The 24,445-nt window shown below is 27.4% G+C and overlaps 2 protein-coding genes across 3 annotated transcripts in view; one reads left to right on the top strand and one right to left on the bottom strand.

Moving 5' to 3' along the window:
* Positions 1-10,875, top strand: part of LOC113556391 (synaptotagmin-7) — a 193,647-nt gene extending 182,772 nt beyond the window's left edge. For both annotated transcript variants that reach the window (XM_026961297.1, XM_026961295.1), the window contains exons 8-9: positions 8,535-8,747; positions 10,669-10,875. In XM_026961297.1, coding sequence (XP_026817098.1) covers positions 8,535-8,747; positions 10,669-10,772 — 317 coding nt within the window. In that variant the 3' untranslated portion in view covers positions 10,773-10,875. The remainder of the gene's footprint in view (positions 1-8,534; positions 8,748-10,668) is intronic.
* Positions 10,876-12,656: 1,781 nt separating this feature from the next.
* LOC113556585 overlaps positions 12,657-24,445 on the bottom strand; it is a 113,528-nt gene continuing 101,739 nt past the window's right edge. The window contains exons 12-15 of the mRNA XM_026961629.1: positions 22,304-22,442; positions 16,497-16,604; positions 15,119-15,271; positions 12,657-12,911 (exon numbers count right to left, since the gene is read on the bottom strand). Of these exons, the coding sequence (XP_026817430.1) occupies positions 12,875-12,911; positions 15,119-15,271; positions 16,497-16,604; positions 22,304-22,442 (437 nt within the window). The 3' untranslated portion in view covers positions 12,657-12,874. The remainder of the gene's footprint in view (positions 12,912-15,118; positions 15,272-16,496; positions 16,605-22,303; positions 22,443-24,445) is intronic.

The following is a 24,445-nucleotide window of genomic DNA, read 5'->3' as shown; positions in this document are numbered from 1 at the left end:
TATCGTAGTTTGAAAATAATATACTTATATAGTACAATTGTAAAAAAATAATAATCAGCAATTACTTGTAATAAATAACAATTATATTAATGAGTGCGGTGCTTATAAAATAAATTTAAATAATTTAAAAAGTTGTAATAGTATTCAATGATAGTAACTATGTCATTTCATTGGTAAATTTTCTCAGTTAGTTATAATTTTTTATCGGGTATGGCGTAGTATTTGGTTGTGATCACTGAATAAATCTGTGGTCAAGTATCGTTTCGGCATCGGCATTGATAGCTCCCCAATAAATTTCCAACCAGGTTCTTAGCAACGAAACCATGTTCCACGCATTAGAACACGTGTTCTCAAAACCTACCGTTTTAAAAAAAAAAATTCTAATTGAAATACAACAAAATAATTATAATACCCACAAAAATATTAATCAAATCCAATTTTCTCACAGTTATTACATTTAAAATTTAAAATCTAAGCGTTTATTTATACTAGAAAAAGTATCTTTAGTTATGAAAAAACATACATAATTCTAAAATCAATACCTTCATCTGTGAACCTAATATATTTTATTTTTTTCAAAATCAATATATAGGTTACAATTCACAAAACTTTATAGTTCTTATATTTAATAATATTTTTATCTAGAAATAATTATATGTAATTACGTCGTTGTAATATTGAAACGATCGACACACATACACACGTAAAATTATCAACAAAAATGAAAGTTTTATAAAATGATTCAAGTGAATTTTCAAAACACCTTTTTCCAACCCGAATCCAATTTTATAATTTTGTTTTAGGTAAGGACCTCTGAAAAGTCTCTGATTGACCTGATATGTAGTCCACATAATATATCGTTTACCTATTCTATAATACGTGTAGATCGCTAACACTACATCATATATAACGCAATTGCAAAGCGTGTCAAGCGTGTTATTGCGAAGAGTAATCTATTTCTGTTTAGAGCGCGAAAATCGATTAATCATAATATTATGTTATATGTATTATACCACGGTCGCAGTGAAACGGACAACGGCGGTGGTTTGAAGCTTTTGATCGAAAATTCGGTTGGATTTTTATTTTATTTTTCAACTCTCCAGTCGAAAACTAATGGAAACCTACCTAACCTATACGTTATACCCCGAGTGCGTTTCATACACACTTCAGTTCTCGTCCCGTTTTTGATAAATTTCACATCATACTGTCTCGGGTCGAGTTATCTAAAAATAATTTTCTTATGCAAAGAAAAATATACACTTTGCGTATACAACATCTACTCACATCATAATATTATGTTGGCGGATAGGTAAGTAGGTAAGTAGATAGGTAGGTATATGTTCCATAATACAATATTATCATTAATATTATCATCATCATATATTATGCGTACACTCACACGTCGTCAGTTAAACAAAAGCTTTCGATCACTCGCAGTTTCTGCGCCAAAACAGATTATCTAAACACAATTACGAATATTGTGTTATTAATTTATGCTAGATGGCTGAGTGGGTGAGTTGTCACCATTTCACTCATTAATCATTATATTATAATATAATTTTTAGTTTTTCGGAGCTTGGATTTCGATTCATCGGGATAAAAATGTCAAACCGTTATCAACGCAGCTTTATTTCGCATATGTGTATCTAAGTAGCGGATATAGTGATGTAGTAAGTAATTGGATAAGTACCCGGTAAATGTATTTCTGGCAAATACTCACATTATTTAATCAATTATTTTGGCCGGCCGTTTGCATTAATTAAAAAACATAAAACAGTGATAAATACTACGAATCAGCTATTGATTTCCAAATTGGTTCCTTATTAGTTTACGGGTTATATGCGAATTAATTCAATGCACTTTCATTTTAATAATACAATTCACTTTTTAACTAGTTAAAGGTCCTAGTAAACAAAAATATTTTGTACGATATGAAATATTATTATCAGTGGCAGTTGTAACTTTTAAACTATTCAAACCATGAACACAAACATATTCATTCAACTCACAAACATCTACTGAGGAAATGTGTATAGTGAAGCGAAAATCTTACGGCACAATATGTTTTATTACATAATAATATTTTGAACGGAATATACATATTAGTACCACACTGTCGCGTGCTTAATCGCGCACATACTTATATCAAAAAATCTACTATCGACATACTAGTCAGATTAATATTATAATATAGTAAATTCACCGTTACATTATTAAATTATATGAATAAACAAGTGAACGCAAATTAAGCAAGGTAACCAAAAAAAAAAAAAATAATAATAATAATATTAAAATTTGAATTAATGTTGTTTTGTTTTCAAATAAAAATGGTAAATATTATGTTGATTATACACTGATGTCTTTTTATAGAAACAAAATGATTCAGTTCTTAACTGATTTCTAATATAAAATTGAAAATACTTTATTCGTTGGAGGATCAAAAGTAAATAATTCCCAATACATTTTAAAATAAACAATAAACTACGAAAAAAAAATATGTATTTTCAATAAAATGTTAATAATATTAAATAATTTTTATCATATACAATGATTTTTCATTGGATTTTAATTTAACACATACCTACACCCTATATTATGAGATCCACTTAGTCAACCTCATTATAAACTTAATCCCTTTAACTGTACAGGCTATCAGTTAGTAATTATACTTATTTGACGGTTTTTTCGTTGGTTTTTTTATTATTTTAAAAAGTAACAGCTAAATCCGATTTATTACCATAAACACTTTTTTCTACTAGTAAAAATACACAACTAATTATAAAATAAATGCTTTGCAGTTCACTCGATTCATGAGTCATGATATAAAATGAATTATTTAAAACCAAATTTGTCAACTATAGTGAAATATATCTAGGGAATTTCGGTTTCACTCTTTATAATATGCTTCATTTAATCGACTTAAAAATAAATAAGGAGTCAACTTTTATATCACATTGGTGAGTCTATCAGTAGAATTTACATAACGAAATAAAGTACGAAAATCGGCAAAATTTGCAATCACTTGGTGAATCGTAGTAAGTACGTATATAATTAACGAGGACTTGCCAGGATGGGTCGTGGTCCATTATACACTAATAACTTACCATATCCATGACGGATAACGAGCTAAAATGGCTACAACTAATTATTTATAGTCGTAGTAGATACACATTATATAATACTGTATTAAATCGTGCTGACTACTGCCAAGTAATTCGTCATTACGGCGGTACACACACGTCATAGTACGATTATAATCGTAATACGCGGAAACGGACGTCTGTTACGGTATTATACGGTTCCGTTTAAACAGTATCCGGGGGTTGTTATGCCGAACGATTGATATTAATTTATGTTTTGAAATAATTATAATAATTATTATAATAATATATACACAGCGATGACGATGACTGGCGTGTAGTAGGCGCGGTGTGCATCACCATAATAATATTGTGCCTACACCACTCGGACACCACAACGTAATTATACCAATCGCTAGGTAATCTACAGCGATCACTGCTTTAATGTAGTACACGATATTATGTTATTGTTATTGTTATTAATATACATACGCTACCGAAGTAATTATTAATTTAATTACTCTCATCGCGCAGAAGCATATACTGTATGTACCGTTCATGTCATGATAATCGTATGAAATTACATTATAATATGCGTGATAAATCACAGAGGATGATCCCCGATTTCGTAATCAAATACATCAAAATATTCTGATTTTTGGAAACACCAAGTGTACCGTCTTGATGAGAACCATAATATTTTTCATTTACTTGTTTTATCAAAAGAGTTTCCTGTAGCGGTTAGGTATAAGCATCTTGTATCGATTTCTTCCTTTTTTTTTTTTTTACTATAAACTGTTAGTAAGACGATTATTTTGAAAGGTTAAATTTAAGTTTTTACAAGGCGAGATATTTATAAATGTAAACTTTACGATGTATTTAAAAATTTAAAAAAATATATACTTTATCTTATATGTTATCAAATTGATGATATTGTCTTCGAATAATAAGAATATAATTACATATTTCACGCATTTCATATTCAAGAATTTTGAAAATATGTGAATTTTCGGGACATAAATTTGAATGAAAAATTTTATTTGCATTTGTCATATGTATTTGCCAGAAAATTTCTTACACCCTATTTTCGTTTATAATTAAATAATCACAAAACTTAATTGTTGCTAAATTTTCATGATTTTCTACAATAAAAAAGTCTATAAAATATTCTTTCACTTCTTTTGGGTTGAGAAAAGGAATACAAATATGTACCTACTATTTTTAAACACCATCAATTCCTGAATTAAATTGTATCGCTAATTTTACGAAACTAAGCTTGGCTTGAATAAAATTGACAAACAATGATCTCTGTTTCTGGCAAAATTTAAAAAACTGCTTGATGGTTGTACTTTAAAATCCAAAATTATGATTTTAGATATTACTTCACTATTTTAATTTTTGTCAATAATGTAATAAATTATTTCTTTTTACTATATATAGTTATAAATACAACATTAATAAATTATAATATATTCCACTTTTAATGCCACGAATCGTATATATAATTGCATGTCATACTTTTAAAAATATTTAAAATACTATCCAAGTATAGAAAACCGAATTATTTTTTAAAAACCAATGTTCATTTTACACGAAAGAATAATTATTTAATTTAGGGTATCATTTTCATAATGAAATAACTCACCACCATTTATTTTATGTCGAATAAGCTTAATGATTCGTGAACTTCTTTTCTTGATGTTGGAAATTTGGGATAACAATGATAACAATGCACCCTTGCATTATAAATATAATTTGCTGTCTGTTTTAAATCAGGCGAAATGAAAACTCCTTCATTAGTATATTGTATTTAAATATTTCTATTATCATTATTTTCTATGGTCTTTCAACTATGGAGTCCAAAATTTATCTTTATAAGAATTACTAATTTTTATAATTTTAAAGTTGCATTACTTGCATAATTATGGTCAAACACGATGTATTTATGTCTATTACATTTGAACTACATTTATTTATAACTACACACCACCAAGTATTTTTTTTTTTTTTTTTACGTATGATGCTTAACACATTTTAAATCCTTTAAAACTAGTAGTCTTTTCTTTTTTCACTAAATATGAAAGATACGTTATTTTCGTTCTTCGTGACTTTGTGTGTAATTAATAATATAGACAGATATGTATATAATAAGACTTACGGATGTTTCGAATAATATTAATTAAACTGCAAAGATAAAATATTATAAAATGTGGCAATGCACATCGTTTTGTGTATTTTTAAAAGTATTATCGAATCACAATAAAGTTTGTGAAACATTCGTAAATATTTTGTGTGTTTAAAAATGCCAGCTGTATCAATAAGCTATCATTATAAACTGTTAAGTACAACACATAGCGATTGCACTGAATGCAGTAATATCATTTTACTTAGTCTACACTGTTATAAACCAATAACCAAACCAAGATAAATTATCAGTTTGAAATTAGTGTAGGAACTAACTATTTTTTTTTTCATCTAGGAACTTATACATCTCATTTGCAGGAACGTATGTCATTTTTCTGACTACTCTCATGTAGAAAGTGACGATTCCCTTTTTTAAAATAAAAATATCCCTGCGTCTAAATGTGGATTCGAACGATTAGCTACTTCAGCACAATTTAAATACTAAGATGATAATCTAAAATAACAGGTTTATAATATATGAAAATAAGCTATGATGACAATATTTGAAAATTATATTAAATAATATTAATTTACTAGAATCGTAAAATTTTAAACATTTTCGTTAACATATATTATATCATATTATAATATTTAATGTATTTTCCAATTACCAACTATTAGTAAGGTCTTAAAAAATATATTTAAGTATTTGATAATAATATTATAATATTTCAGTGTTTTTAAATTCTGAAATTCAAAATTTAAAAAAAAAGTATTATTAAATATAAAGTTTGACCGGATGAGCATGGTCAGCGAATCACTATGTTTACTTTATTCTAAGAAACATAAAACCACTGAAGTGTGAAATTCTGTAATTTGATAATTTGTAAATCCGTTGTTAAGGAGTATCGTACCTTAACGTACATCGAGCTATGCATTTTTAGAGAAATCAATATCCTATCATCTTAGGTACAATGATAATTATTAAATTTATTTTTCAACACATTAAAACTATCATGTCCAATGAAATATCAAAATCAATTTAATACTGTGCGTTATAAAACATAAATATATGAGACAATAAAATATCTAATTTTATATGTTATAGAAATAAATGGGCGTAGTTAGAATTTCAATCAGGGGGGGGCAGCAGTGGTGCAACTAGAATTCAAATCTTGGAGGTGCTACAATTATGAATTGCTTACAAAGTCGTGGGAGACTTTGCCCCCACATCCCCCAACTTTACATAATCCCAGAATTTAGATTATGATGGTATTATATTCACAATATTATTTTTGGAAAAAAATATGACACATTTCATTTTTTAACTATACCTATAGTATTTGATTATTTTGATTATATCACATACTTTAGAATAAAATGTCAAACATCATTTTTTATCAATATTTGTCAATTTGTTTAATATTTCTTTAAAAACAATGTAATTTGCGAGGTCCCTCTCAATATTTATAATTGAGCCCGGAAGTTCATGCATTTGCATGTTTTTACTGGGTGCATCAAAAAGTTGCTGAATGAGATAACAAATCATAATCTAACGAGTTAAAAAATTTAATTTGAATGTACATATTTTCAGGTTTTTTAAAAATATATGCATATATTAAAATAAAACTGCATTTTATTACATTTTAGTGTTATTTTTTTATTAATATTTCACGATAATTTCGAACTTTGAGTATATTTCAAAATTAATTTCTTGAAAAATATGTCCTTATAAAAACGTCGCCAATATAAAATAAATACCTGATAAAAATTAAAGATCTTTGATTGGTTGGGCTGATAATCGTCGTTCATTTGTAATTGAAAACCTATCAAAATATTCAAAATCTCTAGTTGTAAATTTTAATTCTTGAAGTGAATATACCTAATATATTATATTATATTGAAATTGTATACATTTTTCCCCATCTTTTAAATATTATTTTTACCAAAAACGAAAAATCTTAACGTAAAAAAAAACAAAATACATATTTAGCGCATATTTGAATACATCTATATATATATTGGCTTCGCAACTTCTTATCCAATTCTCATACAGTTTTTTTTAAATGAAAGAGGATATCACGGTTTTAGGCATAAATAAAGTCCGATAATGTTAGTCAATAATTAGTTATCTATACATATAATCCAAATACCACTGACTCACTGATCACTGAAGTCCCAGGGGCAATCATTAAGTGTTTGTGGTATTAATCTAGAAAACCCATGTTTCTCACATGGTCAATTGTATGTTGCCTGTTCCCGTGTTGGAAAACCATCAGATTTGTTTATCTATGCGCCAGGTAATCAAACAAAAAACATCGTATACCACAAAGCACTACAATGATAATAATAATAATTATGATTCACATGATTAACAATAAAGCGATTACTTACTTTTAAATCCTTATATATGTTTTATTTAATTATTTTTTATTCACAACGCCCTATCACCAGGGTGACGGTTCTGTTCAGGAGAATTTTTTAAAATACGTAGGCACAAAAACTGCCACATTACAAATCTTTTTGACAGGACGAAGTCTGTCGGGTCAGCTAATTTTTGAGATACAGCGATCAGTGAGTCAGTGGTATTTGGATTATATGTATAGATAACTAATTATTGACTAACATTATCGGACTTTATTTATGCCTAAAACCGTGATATCCTCTTTCATTTAAAAAAAACTGTATGAGAATTGGATAAGAAGTTGCGAAGCCAATATATATATGGATAAATAAAAAAGGTATAATATAAGAAAATAGTAGTTTTTTCATTCTTATTTTTTTTATATATAATAGTTGAATACCTCCTGGGTGAAGCCGGGTAAACCAGCTAGTAAATACATAAAAGTACTGCTGTAACATGTTGCTTCGCAACCAATTTTCAACTTACTCATTGAGGAAAAACTTCGTTAGCATGTTGCAGAACTGACAAGAGGTATGATTAATGCAAATTGCATTAACTTTTATAAATTTGGAAATACTTCTTTATTTAGATTTTTTTTATGTCATCTAACCTGTTTTTTAAACTGTTCTTTGATGCATTTCTGTTTTTAAGAACTATGTGTTTGAATTTATTATGTCATAAAACAATAGAATAAACTACATTGTTAAAACTATAGGTATTTTAAATTACAAAGACATGGAACTTGGGGGTACTTCAGCACCTCCATAGTTGCGCCACTGGGGGGTAGCCAATTTTAAATCATTAAAACTCAATTTATAAGGTGTAATAAATATAATTTAGCTTGATATACAAGGAGAGGGCACTTGCCCCCCTGCCCCACCCTCGCTACGCCAATGAGTAAATGCATGTTGTACTGTTGTTTTCAGATCCGTACGTGAAAGTGTGGTTGCACGTGGGTGACAAAAAAGTGGAAAAACGCAAGAGCATGGTTTTCAAATGCAATCTAAATCCGATTTTTGACGAGAAGTTTGAGTACACGTTGCCGGTGGAACAGCTTAGGGAAGCGGCTTTGGAGGTGATGGTCATGGATTTTGACAACATTGGTCGTAACGAACTCATCGGCAAGATAACAATATCATGTGAGTGTGTACGCCAACGCAATATCTGTCCACCTTCAATGCGTGGCAAATATTATGTTTTATTAAATTAGAAATACCGTAATATTATATTATTATATTTCTGAAATAATTATTGAATGCTTTGACTTGAGTCGTAGAGTGATCGAGTGCTCTGACTAAATTTTCCCCACTCTTTGGCGTACTTATTCATGAGTATATTAAAAGTAAAAAACGCGTAGTAGGGTTTTCTATTATTTAAACCAACAAATAACAATAATGTACTTTCGATTTTCCCTTCCATTATTAAAATAATATATAAATTACCTCTTCCGCTCATTAGAGTTCAATGGTATTTTTTAACTATGCAAGTTAATACAATCGAATTCAAAAAAAAAAAAATTTAAAAAGTTTATTTACAAGTTCAATCGCGAATTTATGAGATAAGCTAAATAAAAAAAGAACAAATTCATATCAGAGTGTACTTGTTACTATTTTTTTTCTCATTATCGAGCTTTGAACACAATAAAACCTAGATTAACCAAATTAAACGGGACCAAACATTGTGACAAAAAACAGAAAAAAATAATTTTTATATCAATTTCAGTTTCAATATTATAAATAATAGTGAATATAATGATAAAATAAAATGAAACAATAGTTATTTTATTATCTTTGTATAAATCACAAGCTTTTTTCGTAAGTTTTTTTTTATTTTTCCACGAGTACGTATATACCCATAATACGGACGTGCAATATTATATTTATAATTCAAGATATTATGATTATGACGGTAGGTGACGTATAACATAAGTTGACAGGTAAGACAGTGACGGATAATCGAAGTTTTACTGTAGTATCAAAACAACATATAGCTCGCAGTATACATAAACTCATCACAACTGCGCCTTGTGACTTACCAGGTTCTTAGTACCCTAAAGCCGATGTTTCTGTCAAAAATTGTTTTAAGTTCATAAAATATCTCACATAAATATAATTAAATAATTATAATATTTTAAATTAATACACGTTCATGTAAAAGTAAAGTTGTTCGTCGTTACATAAACTTGAAAATCTGTAAAAGTATTCAGGCACTTTATGTAAAACATATTATATACGCTAAATCATAAATACATGTTGTTAGGAATTAAATGTTAGACAAGCGTGTACTGTGCCGTAACTAATATTTTTAAATAAAATAAGATATCTGTTGTAAAGTTATGAAGAATTCAATCTTTTTCGAAACAAACCATTAAACAAAATTCGTCTAGTGCCGTAGTAACAGTAAAATATTCACTTTAATTAAGTAAAAAAACAATAGCGCGAAAGTTTAAAACTTTTGTATTATTTACAACGTCACGCCCGTTAGAAGGTTTTAGCGTTATAATTCTGTTGTTACTATTGCAACTATCTGAACTTCGATCTAATGAGGGGATTTGTTTTCTTTTTAACACGACTCGAGATATGGTCATAAACTCGTCCTACATACCCCCGCATCATCACTCAACTCTTAGAAGGGGCTAAGTCAGTGGTCTTCAACCGGTGGGTCACGACCCATTTTTGGGTCGCGTACGCTTTAAAATTGGATCGCGATAAATCTTCTTTTTAAAATAAAAATTAAATTTATAAAATGATATAAAGTAAAGATAGTTTTTTAATAATTAAACATAGAAAATTAATAATTTTTAAGCATTAAGCAATTTTAGCTTTTTTACAAAGTTTACGTAAATTGTAGGCCTAAAAAAGTGGGTCGCAAGTCCAAAAAGGTTGAAGACCACTGAGCTAAACAATTTTAATATAGTAGATAAGCTTCCATAACACCCTATATATATATAAATTATTGTTGTAAAATATTTCCCGCTCATCACTCACCTACTAACCAACCAAATCACCCAATCGTCTATTGCATGTATTATAATGGGTTCGTATGATGTATTATTGTCAGCCAACAAAAATGCGACTGGACAGCTGGAGGCACAGCACTGGAAGGACATGCTAAGCAAACCGAAGCAGAGCGTTGAATACTGGCACCGATTGAAACCTGAATAATTTATTTATTATCGATATTATTGATATTATTATTATTATTATTATTATAACTATAATATTATAATAAGGCGAGTGTGTTATAAAGTTTTTATTCTATTTTATTTGTTTATTTTTTGTTTTTTTAAAATTATATTATATTATACCGTAAGAATAATGGAACAAAAAATAATAATACATAATATTTATTACAACAATATTTTTCTGCATTTGATAAAATTACATAATATATGATTTATATATAATATGATATATATATATTATATAATAATATTATTAACAAATATTTAAAAACTAGATAAGGGAAATCATATTATATAATTATTTTTGTTTTCAAGGAATATTAATATTAATAACGGAAATAATATATAATATAGCGTTATAATTAATTTTTAAGTGTGAAAAAACATAACAATACAAATAAAAACAAAAAACGGCAATATACGACGATGTATACCTAGTTACGTTGTTGGATATTGTCGCTAACCGACGAAATAGGTGAAAATTGTTAAAGCACCAAAATGTAGTTTAGACAAATAAGATCGGCAAGTAATGTATTTATGATGTTACTATACCGATTTATATATCTACATATTTTATGTGTCTGCATACGTATATAAATAACAAATCTTATATTATAAAAGGAGTGATTGTTCTTTTAACAGTGAACACCCATTATTTTGTAAAGTTTAACTTGACTTATTTTAAAAATATTTGTACTTACATCATTTTAATTCATTATAAAACAACGTTTTTGAAAAAAAAATGATATTTGTTTACGGTTTTTGTCGTTATCATTGTTTAAGTATTTCACTTTTTTTAATGATAACGTACATTTTTAGTTTCGCATTCCGAAGCTGAATATTTTTTTGAGAATTTTGATTTTCAAAAATCGAATGTATCAGACAGATATTCTTCTTTTCGAATATTAAATCAAAACAGTTACTATACAAAAGACAGTAAAAAAAAAATATTTATTTTCAATAACTTTGTTTCGTTGTGAATTCGAATTATGTTAAAAGCAAAATATTTTAAAAACCTTAACACTTTTTCAATACTTTTCGATGTGACGAGTGTTAACCGTTAAGATAATCACTCAGCAAACTATACCTATTTGTGTGTGACAGAGTGCGTGTGTTACGTGTTTATGTGTAAGTGTGTGTTTGTATATTATCGTAGCGTTGATTTTTATTTTAACCTTAGTCTTTTTAATACATAATACATAATTATTATTATTATTATAAAAATTATTAAAATTATTATTATTTTAATTATCATGATTATTATTATAATTATTATTATTATTATGATTATGATTATGATTATTATATTTATGGTTATTATTATTATTATTATTATTATAAATTATCATTATTCATCAGTCTTGTATACACGATTGATGTTTTATGACCACATGCATAAATGTCGCCTGCCAATAACAATACGTGATATATAGACTCAAAAAATATTTGGATTTGTTCATTATTTATATTTTGTTCTTTATTATTTCCTATTACACATACGTTCGGGACGAAAATAACTACTGAACGTCTATGATACAACCATCCTTTACCTCCTAATCTATAAGATTATAATTTTCTGTATATACATGATCCTTACAATGGCAATTTTTGTTTTGCGTCTCCGTCGACCATCTTCCTCATCGTTCACGCCCCGCCATGTCATGGTTACTTCTACTGCTACTACTACTACTACTACTACTACTACTAATATTGTTATTATTGCTCTTATTTTATATTTTTATTAATTAGTATCGTTATCTTTATGACTATTATTATCGTTTTCGTTGGACACGGTTGGTTTACCGCCGTCGCGGCGGTTTAAATGCGCATCGGACATGATATATTAATAATAATAATATGGGCGTAACGACAGTCCGGTTTTTATTTATTTTGACGTCATTTTAACGAGTGTTCCTATATATTGTAATAATACGATGGTTTGGTATACACAAATATAATAAGGTTATTGTATACAATATAATATGATGTTATAATGTTACGATAATATGACATTATTATTAGCGGGTAGATAAGGTGAACGTGAACGGACGTGCACGTCTGACGCGGCCGACTATGCAGTCACTATGCCGATATCGATGGCAATACTGTTAAATTATTCCTGAAAAAAAAAATATACACATAAATAATATTAACAAAGTTGAAGAACCGTCAGCCTAGACTTGACAGGTACTGTAAATGCGTATAATATCGTGACGTTTAACATGTATGTGGCGATAAGGTCGTTATTGACTGGTATTATAATTTATTATTATTATTTTTTTTTTTTTATTCAAGTCGGCCTCAATAATAAAAATAATGCATGCGTTTTTAAAATCGATTTAATTTATTGTGAAATATTAGACTACAGTTAACTACATCCAAAAATGAGATAAATAATATTTTGTTAATTTTAATAAAAAACTATGATTTTCTGTCAAAGAATATTATTCTATATATTTTAATGCATAGAAATACTATAAACATTGTCAAAAACCTACGTATTATATTTAATTATTATAACAATACAGTTCAAATAATTATAATTTCATACATAGGTAATATTTTATATATATAATAACGTTATTTTTTTAAAGAAAAATTAAAAATGGAGGAGCGAAATATCTTATTATATAATAAATGGTCGAATCCAAATTTGTACAGCACTTTTTAACAGTTAACGTGTAGGTACAATTTTTAAATTTTTGTCGCCTTATTTTTTTTTGCATAAACAAAATTAATCATGAAATTAAAATTTGATATGCAATCTAAGAACCGACTAAAAGTATGCAAATAATATACATATATTTTGTTTGTATGATACCTAAATAATATAATTATTATTAAATTACATATGTATTTGGAAAAATACAAACAGGACTTAATTCATTACATTTCCTGGAAAATATAAATTTTCTAGCCCTTTTATTTTTATTAGTTTCAAAATAAACAATTATAATTTTAAATTAACTTTAATGGATATAACCTTATGGTATTAAGTACCGTATGGTAAATTAGAATGAACCAAGATTATTAGTGCTTAAATTTACAACATTACCATAATTTCAAAATAACTTATTAAATCGTGTATTAAAATAAGATATAAAATTCAATTATTTTTATTATAATTATAGAACAATTATAATAGGGTCTAATATTTTATATTACAATTTTAATACCTAATAAAAAGATCGTTGTGCGTACGCTCAAAATATAAGAATATGTATATTATTTAAACATTTTACTAAAACATAAATCTTCCACTATCCAGTCATAAAATTCTGACTTTACAAATGACTAAATAATTTTCAGTCACCTGTTAAGACATTGGATCACGAATATGTTTTTTAAATATAATACGATTCGTTTATAATATTAAAGTAAAATTTAATTCATGTTTGTACTCGGTGTTACAACTACTTCAAATGACGTGTTTGAACAATGTGCCTGTGATACGTCGAAATAGCTGTAATATGATTGTTTTTAGCGAAAAAAATAGCAGAAATAGCAAATTCTAAAAATAGTGTATTCAATTCGTAGTGAATTTAATTGACGTAAGTTTGTCTTATTGTTGTAGCCTAAAATATCAATGCCAATTTGACGGACGTTAAAAATAATATTAAGCTTATACTATTTACTCGTTTGTCAAAAAAATGTTCACCGTCGTCAATAGTAGCAAAAATAGCGCCTTAAATGTATGTTATAGAAATGGTCAGTCGAAAGACTTAAAACTATTAAAGTAAAAACATTCTATACTGCGATTGGATGAGGCAAAGCGACAAGCCTTCGAGCTCTCATTTTTTTTTGACGCTGAATTTTGATGAGACAATAACGTGGTACACGCACAGAACACGCACAAATGACGCAACACTTACAAAATAATTTTCGTCATCAAACTTTGTCGTCACAATACGTTCGTACATCGTAGTACGTGAGTACGTTTCATATCGTTTTCAGGAGAGCAAAAAAACGATTTTTATATATTATTTTATGATATTGGCGTTTGGACCCCAAAAATGTCACTTGGATCCGTGTTTTAGAGTTCACATATTATAACGGTCGTTTGTATCCTAAATTTAAAAATTTGATAATTTATTATAAAATTATCACACTGATGTACCAGTGATACATTATGATACATCTACATCTACAACAACCGATAATAACAAATTATGTCACTTAGACCCTAATGTCGTTTATTCCCTTTTGTCGTACAACCATCGATATATTATAATATTGTAGTAAGCGTGCGATATCATATACTACAGTCATTACACTATTACGGTAGGTACCTATAATAATAACGATAATATAATATCATATACTCACAGGTCGATATTATGAATTTTTGAATTGGTGCACACCACCGACACCTTAACGTGACATTCCTTGTGGCATTTGATCAGACAGTCCCTGCATTCATACCCTTGTTTGCCGATGCGCCTTGGGAAGTATCTCGCGCACACCAGGCAGTTGAGGCGGCTATGGAACAAACGTCGTTAATCAACATTTTTGCGATGTTACAGTTACATTAATTTACATTTTTTTTTAGCTACGTTTTTCTATCTATTCAAATTATACTACTAAATCGATTTCTTAAACCAATTCGTGAAATCAAAGAATTGTTCAATAACATGAACATTTTACGCAACAAACGAAACAAAATAATTAAATGAAAATAAAAAATTTAAATATTAAACGCTTTTGTAATATATCAACAACAATACAACAATTTAATTTTTCAATTAGTTATCCAATGTATAGTACTTCAAACTACATGCCGGATTCTGCTTCTTTTTGCCAATCGAGCTAAATGTAAAAAATAATTTACAATCACCAATACGGGGCATGAATCAAAAAACTTACTAACATATTATTAAAATTTATTATGTTAAGGGTAAACAATAATATCTTCTCAAAAGTTTTTTCAATATTTTTAATGGTTATCTTTTTTAGAATGCAATAGTACGTTTAAATTTCCATTTTAAAGATGAATTTTTTTCAATAATTTTAAAACATAAAGTTAAATTACCACACGTGTAGTTAATTAGTTATAGGTAAGTATTTGAAAAGTATAAACGAGTGAATTGGATTGGTACAGGAGTAAATTGCTTAATGTTGGCCTACTATAAGTTATATTAATTCTGACTATCTAAAACACTCGTGTTCAAAATATACTTTGCGTAAAGGAATTTTTAGTAAAATATTCTGATTCAGAATATTCTATAAACTTTAAATTGTATATTATAAAAAAAATTAAATATTAAAATACACTGGCATTCAGAAAAGAAAAACTGAATAAAATAAAAATAATAATAATTATGAAAAATAGTAAAAATATATTATTTTAATGACTTTAAATAATTATATGAAATAGTATATTATTACACGGAAAGGGCTGTTTATGAGCTATTTTAGTCACTGATGACGTGTGTGCCACGAGACTCAAAGAGGACTGCTATTTCCTGAAACCTGAATTGCCACCCTACATGAGTCACATAGACTATTTTTGGTCGTACTACCTTCAAAACTACCTACCAGTAGTCCATCCAATGAACATTTTTTGCTATTATTGGAATTAACATTAAAACTGTTTCATAAAACAGCAAAGGAGTAACGCAGCAACCTCAATTATTTAGTAAAAAAAACGTATCGATACGTTTAATATATTATCAATATGATATGTACACAAATAGTCTTAACGTACCTGGACAAATGTTTGGCGACAAACGTATGATCGTTATATATGTGCAATTTAACACCAGCTCTCTTCCATTTGCTTTTCTTGGCCTGAGTGAACGGTACCAAATAATGTCTGGAACAGTTAAAAAACAAAATCCGTTGAAATTCGTTTTTACCTACAAACATAAATTTCATAGTACTCAACCATTTCATAGAACGGTTTCGATAACGAATAAAATATAAATTATGATCAAATAATTTTAGACCGAATTTTCGTTCATATAACAATCAGCTCTCAGCCAATAAAATATTTCCAAATACTGTTTATCAATACTCATAGGATATAGTTTTTTTTTTTTTATAGAATGATTTTAAATTATATTATTGACATGAAAGTAATAGCAACAACACTTATAAATTTTAAATTAAAAACTCTATATTTAAACTGGATCACGTATTATATTTAATTTTAATTTTAAGAATATTCGTTAACTAGATACATACTGTTTTTTTCCATTAAATAATCTATTTTTAAATAGCGTACAATATTTATTGTTTGCAAGTTATTTATTAGTTTGTGCCTCGCTGTTAAAGTATAACAATATTATGATAATATTTATTTTCCACTAAACTTGTAACAAAAATACACATTGTTTATTACTTGTGGATTAAGCGGATCGTGTTTAATATACGTAATTAAATTAGCAAAAAAATATTGGTATCGAATTTACAATCGACATTTGCAGTGTGCCTAGTCGTTAGACCAGACGATGTTTACAGACAATCAAGGTAACCACGAGTTCAGTTGGAAATTTTCTTTAAATTACATTTTAGGCATTTGAAACTTTTTATTTGAGGCATTTCTAGTAGGTATACAAAAAAAAAGTTATTCTCAACTTACTGCTAAAACAAATATAAATTAAAATGTTTCGGTCATTGTCAGTTGAATTGGTAACATTTTATTTTAATAAATACAAATAACAGTATAAAATATTCGTGTAATAGGACATAAAAAGCTTCCGGTTAAACAATGAAAAAATAGATGACCCACGGGACTTATTGCTATAATCCACGCCGTATATATAGCTAAAATTGCACAATTTAGGACACTTTAATAAACGTTACGTCTCTGTCGAACAACGTCCGTAAAATGTTTCGATGGTTTGAATCCTTCCGGTGAACTAGTTTTAAAAATACCATGTTAACCTAACCATGTTTGAATTCCACGAGATAATAAATAATAATTTCAAGAGTACCTATCAATGTTTGTCTTATTTCTTTCCCCTAACGGTCACATCTAAACAACGCGATATTATTAGTTTGAGCAGTATAACAATATTATTAAACAACGATAATTAGTATAATTTACGTGCAATTTTTTTTGACAAACTTCCGAGCAGCCGAACGCGTATGTTCAGTGCACTTTTATCCATTTTTTTTTTTCATATTCGCATAATATTGTTTAAACACTACAGATAGCTTTACAGCACTCGACTTTTTGTTCCATAGTAATTTTTTTATTGTTTTCTGACCATCCTCGTATTATTATTATTATTATTTTCTTCGTTTGCAAAAGGTATACTCGTAGAGTAAAATATTAAAAACATATAAAAGGGTTGATGTTTACTTGTATTTTTTTATTTTTGTTGCATTATTGTTTTAATCTGGTCTGCAACGGGACTGAAACAAGTTGGGACAAGTCGTCGCACACTTTGCGTTGAACGGAAACAAAAGATTATCAACACGCGCAGAGTCTTGTTATTGTTTATTTGGGTGGGATGTTTCCCGTCGGGCGCAGTTAACAAATGACATTATGGACACCTGGGCGATACGATTTTTTTTCACGTTAGGTTACCCCGATCCTTCCCCCCACCATCATTAGCTTTTTCATACGGAAAATCCGGTCCGGCGTTTCGCCATCGGCCTCACTCTTACGTAGTGAGCATAATAACACGTTGAGAACTGTAAACAAAATGTAAAATGCCACAAATAATAAAATCGTGTTTATTTATAACGGCAAGACAGTAAGAAAGTATATAGTGTTTTGACGATGCTGACGACAACGATGATGATAATAATAATACTATGCACCCGACCTACATAACATTATAATATATTAATAAGTAAGTCGAACAAAAGCTCGAAAGGACAGTCGCCGTTTTGCCGTAGGGCAATCATGGCAATTATAATTTACGTGCGCGTAAATAATAATGACAACTAGTATCGTCCATTCAAGGTCGATCTTCTATCGTGAAAACTGTTTAAAATTAAAATTTTTAAAATTGCATATTTTTTTACACGCATAGTTCAATATTGGTGTGTGTATTTTTTCGGTCTTTTACTTTTATTCGTATTTACATTTTTTTGAAAAAAATAAAATTTTATTTCTGAGTTTATAAACTATATGAACATTCGGGTATTACTTTTTTATGTACATTTGAATAACAAACAATAATATTAATTAACTATTTTGTTCTTGTAAACAAATCAGCTAAGCTTACTGCTTTTTTATTTTTCATATTATCCAACTATGTCGGTTATTTTTTTTTTAAAATATACCTCACAAGAAAGATAGTGCTACTAGTGTTTTCCTCCATAGTATTTTCATATTTTACCTACCTTCACGGTTATCACGTTATAAAATATGTGTACAATTTATTCTATGCAAACCTATTCTTTAATATCTTTCTAACTATATATATTTTTTATCTTTAATATACGTTATATTATAAGCGTAGTTATTGATACGAAAAAATTGTTTGTGTATATATCCATCTTATCCATCTTCGTAAATTTAAAAATGGAAATCTTTGTTACACATGCTCTCTGAAAATATTCATCCGGTTATCTTGATTTTTTTTTTTTAATAAAAGAGTACCTTACGAAACAAGTTTAAGTCTATTTATTATTTTGCAAGTTAATACAAATTCGAATTATTAATTTTTTAAATTGTCGGCAAATACACACATAAAGATATTTTTTATTCATTCGTGTTACCAACTATTGGGTATTATTAATTATTCACACTATTGAAACGTTATGAGTTGTTTTGTTTTGGTCTAGAATGAAAGAAAACCAAATTTAGATCGTTCAAAAAAAAAAAAAAAATAACATAAAACAATTTAAGATAATGCTGCTGTTAAATGGTCAAAAAAAAATAATGCTTAGTGTCCCGCTGTGTAAAGTTGATAATATGAAGGAAATATAATTTAAATTCAGATCAGAGAAACAAAAAAATATTATTTATCCACGCGCGTTACACTAAATATTAACGTTAGGCAATTAAATTTACCACGGATGTATTTTGCACTGGTAATAAAGTGCCCGGGGATAGCAAGAATATTATAGTACGCAACCAGTGAGGATTGGATGGACATCGAAATATTGTGTTAACACGGCGCCTTGGATAGGCAATTCAGCTACACCACCGCCGAGAGTCCAGTCTTTTCCGGCAGTGGTATCTCATGATAATAATAACAATATGGTAATATTGTTGTTATGACAACCTTTGTGCTCATCGAATATTATATATTATCATATATAGGTGCACCGGATCAAGGTATCATTAAAAGCATTAATATCATTATCACATCATAATATTATAATCGCAAGGCCAGGAAGTTATGAAAGCGCTAAACATTATTAATTATTCGGCCTTTCGTATGTCGCCCTAAGACACTATTTAGTGAAATATATGTACAATAAAAAACCCCAAAAATAAGCTAAGATTAAATTGTTAAAAAACATTTCATTCGTTTTACATTATTTTCTTTGGGAATTTTTTTTTCTTTCATTAACCGTAATGTTATTTAATGGAATGGCTAAAAACGAATTACTCCGAATTAAAACTCGTCTTTTAATGTCCGTGCAGACTGCTGGATGCTATAATATCGACGGGGACAACAAAATATCAGTGAATTTTATATTATGTCTTATTGATTATAAGCAGGGTAAAGGATCTTATAGCGTTTAGATATTTATAAATATATGTTACAAAATAGTAAAAGAATTATCGGCTAAAATCAATTATTATTTAATGTTATACAAAAATCTAAATTTGTAATACTAGGTATAGTGCATAAAATGTAGTTGTTTTGTTTTTTAATATATCTATATCTAGAATAAATTTGAGCTTTAAATTTGGCTATTTAAAATTTTTTCAAAAAAATATAAATCAAATTAAAAAATTAAAATTTTCCGTACATAAAAAATAAAAAAGAAAAAGGTTTTTATTACACGTTTAGTACAAGCGTCTATTAAATTTATGAAAAATAAAATTAAAAAATATTGGTCAAAACACGAGTTCTTTAATTTGTAAGAACTTCTTGATATCTTATATGCGTGCATAATTTATTTTAAGTAATTTTTATAAAATATCATAGTCTATTCTTATACTATTTAGTTTAAATTGAAAGCATCTATGAATTTCCACTGTAGCTATATCGCTTGATCGAGTTTTTGAGTGTACACTATTACATTAATATAATGGCTTAGGTATTGTCAATATGCTTGCATATTTTATTTAGGGCCTTAATTTCTCTGCTCTTATACTTTAATATAAAACGTATTTGTCATATCATTTTTTTCGAGTGAACATAAAATCAATTTTACTATTTTTGTTGTTGCTGTTTTTATTCAATCGTTTCTCAGATTTGATCTTCATCGTCCGACCAATATATTCTACTAACACGCACGTTGTAACGGTTTTTGTCGATATTCACTCTACGTTGAATGTATCTAATTACAGTTCTAAACATTTTATGAATTTTAGTTTACGCGAAAACTTAGAAAATAACTTACATTTAAAATATATATATACTAATATACTTGATGTGAAAGAACATTTTTAAAAATGCGTTATTAATTTTTAATATTATAGAATTTACCTTATGCAATATTTGTATACATTAATTGATTATAATCAAGTATTTTTGTTTTGTAGTATGTGTTACTTGATTATTAATTTTTATTATTTAATTTAATTAAATTATTATTTTTACATAATTTTTAAAATTATTTTTTTTATCCATAAAAACATTGTGTCTATATTAGTTATCATTTATTATTGTTATTATTATTATTATTATGGGTAGTTTCTAACAAAAGGTAAGTATTCAAACAATCAATACTAAAATTAATTTATTCAAACTGCAAACATTAATTCCATCATTTAACTCCAAAAAGCGTAACGTATAATAGAGACCTAGTTGATAGGTTATAACTGATAAAATTATAACCGTAAACATTATAATTTCTGAACTACGGCTATCAACCGTGATAAATTATTCATTATCAATATTTGCTATATGTATTCATTAATCAAAATTAATCATCAGACAGACTGATATTTAGGAAAATTTTTTTTATTATTATTCCATTGAAATATTTCAATTGAAAAATAATAATAACACATAATGATTATAATGATGACTTGTATTTTTTTTAAAAAAAAATTGTCTGTTTTTATAATATTATTTCAAATTTTATTTCTTTTAATTAATGTTTGTATTTTAGCTAACATTATCTACTTTAAAAATGTACACTATGTATAGGGTACAGGATATGCTATGTTTATTCTATTGTAGGAAATAACACTATTTTTATATAAGAGTTTACCATTTTTCAAGTTTTTTGTAGGATATATCCAATAAATCGGTAATATTATTCGCTATAGAATGCTGATTTTACGTTTACGGCAACGTTGTTGCTGATTTTACAAAATCAGAAATTGTTTCACATTTTATTCACGAGTTCAGAAATTGGTTAAATTTCATAAAATCATTTATGATACAATGTAACACATACACACACATCGTTTAAGGGTCAACTCACTTTTTCACGTTGTTTTCCGTCGTCTCCAACACCAGTGTAGATGCTTCGTTTAGATACGTACCCGTTGAAGTACCACTGGCTCCGGACATTTCGCTCAGGCTTGACCGCGCCGAACCAGCCCGAGGAGGTGCCAGTAAATCTGAAACACGACGTAAACCCCAATTAAATACGACGAGAAACAAATAACAGTGATTTAATAGTTTATTTATATTATAAAATAATAAAATATTTAATATTCAGTAGATATTCAATTACGGGTGGAGTATTGGGCATTCAACTAGATAGTTAAAAAGATTATTTATTTTTAAACCTTTTGTCTTAACGAGATTAATAATTAACTGTTAAAATGACTCAGATTTCTTCAGTTAATTCAAAAATTATCAATCAAATATTTTAATTGTTTTCGATTTTTTTAGTTTTTATACATTAATAAATTACTCACTAATTATTTAACTATTAACTACTAACTTAGCGATCTTGTGTTTACTTAACCTAACTTGAGTTAATTATTTTCATTAATCTTTGTCAAACTTAAACAAAACTATATTACATTTTCATATCTTCCAAAGTTCATAGAACATTTATTAGCTATACTTAATTCCTCTTCATATATTTATCATTGGACGGTGTTCCGTAAAAATTATACCTACCTATCCAAGAATTATGGTATTATTGTTTTGTTCGTTTAAAAATATAGAAATCTGACAATTATTACGATTTTCAGTTAAAATTTTATAATTTATGTGGTACCAAAAGTATTTCTCGCTCCTCCATCATTCACCGTAATGAATACTAAGTGATATTATTTGAAAATGCATAACATTATTTTGTTCATAACGTATGCAAATAAAATATTATAGCTATTATTAATACAATCTTAATACGTTATTAACATACTTAATTACTAAATTCGTTACCTTTATAAATTACAAAAACACTAAAGAAAATTTAATGTGAGTGCAGAATACATTAATTTATTAATACTACCTACCTATATAATACTAGAGTTGTGCATTTATCAATTACATACTATTTATTAATGAGTGCTTAAATTGGAAGTTCTATAAAAAAAATTATCGACGTTTGTGAAAATGACCTAAATTTAAGGTAAAAAAAAATATATGAATATATTTATTGTTATCAAAGAACATTTGAGACGGAAAAAAGTTATCAGGTCACTGGTTCTGTTATGAGTTGGTGACGTTGTTAGTGTTGCATTGTTTGATCACAAACCTTTATATCCGGAACTCATCTTACTTTATTCACTTAAACACTGAAGGACGATTATATATAATCATAGTTTATTATTATTATAAGAAATTGAATGTGACAATATCAACGGATTTAAAAAACAACTTCAAGTGGAGCCGAGTGTAACATAATTTTCGGTTTTCGTTTTAAATTACCTGAAAATAATCTTCTACCCTAGAGTAGAATTTAAGGGAATAAATATCCCAAAAATACCAAATACAGTCATAAACGCATTTTTTTTCAATTATTTTAAATTTTTTTTAAATTTATTATTATATGAGTATAATATTCAGTTGCGTCATTTGACTTATCTATTTTTTTTTACATATAAGTAAAACATTATAATTTTTTTATGTATTTGAATATATTATAAAATTTGCAGTGTATAGTTATTATTTTTTAATATATATAATTAGTATTAAGAACATTATTAGCAGAACAAAATAATAATTGTTTATAGAGTTAGTATCTGTATAGCTTTAGTATATAATATACTATTCAACTACTCACGATACCTTTTTGTAAATATATATTAGATTCTAAGAGGGTTAAAACAAATATAAACAAAAATCGTATGTCGATTAATGATGATTCATTATTATAATATCTATAGTTAACCTCTTTAGAAAACTAACTATCTACTATTATTTCTAAGATGTACGATATTTTCTATTCAAATCTCACGTATGTTTTTAGAACCCATTTTTGCTGTGGTGCAGGCTTTATACGTCATTTTTTTTTATAAATTCATAATAAAACGGCAATTATTAGGATTTAAATAAGTACTTACTATTTTAATATTCGGTGACCTATTAAAATAATATTGTCTGCCATAAGATTTCTAGATCTTCGTGAATTTGAATTTTTTCATAGTTAATTTTACTGTTAATA

Source organism: Rhopalosiphum maidis, chromosome 3 (assembly GCF_003676215.2).
Source record: "Rhopalosiphum maidis isolate BTI-1 chromosome 3, ASM367621v3, whole genome shotgun sequence".
Taxonomy (NCBI): domain Eukaryota; kingdom Metazoa; phylum Arthropoda; class Insecta; order Hemiptera; family Aphididae; genus Rhopalosiphum; species Rhopalosiphum maidis.
This window is presented reverse-complemented; position numbering and strand designations above follow the sequence as displayed.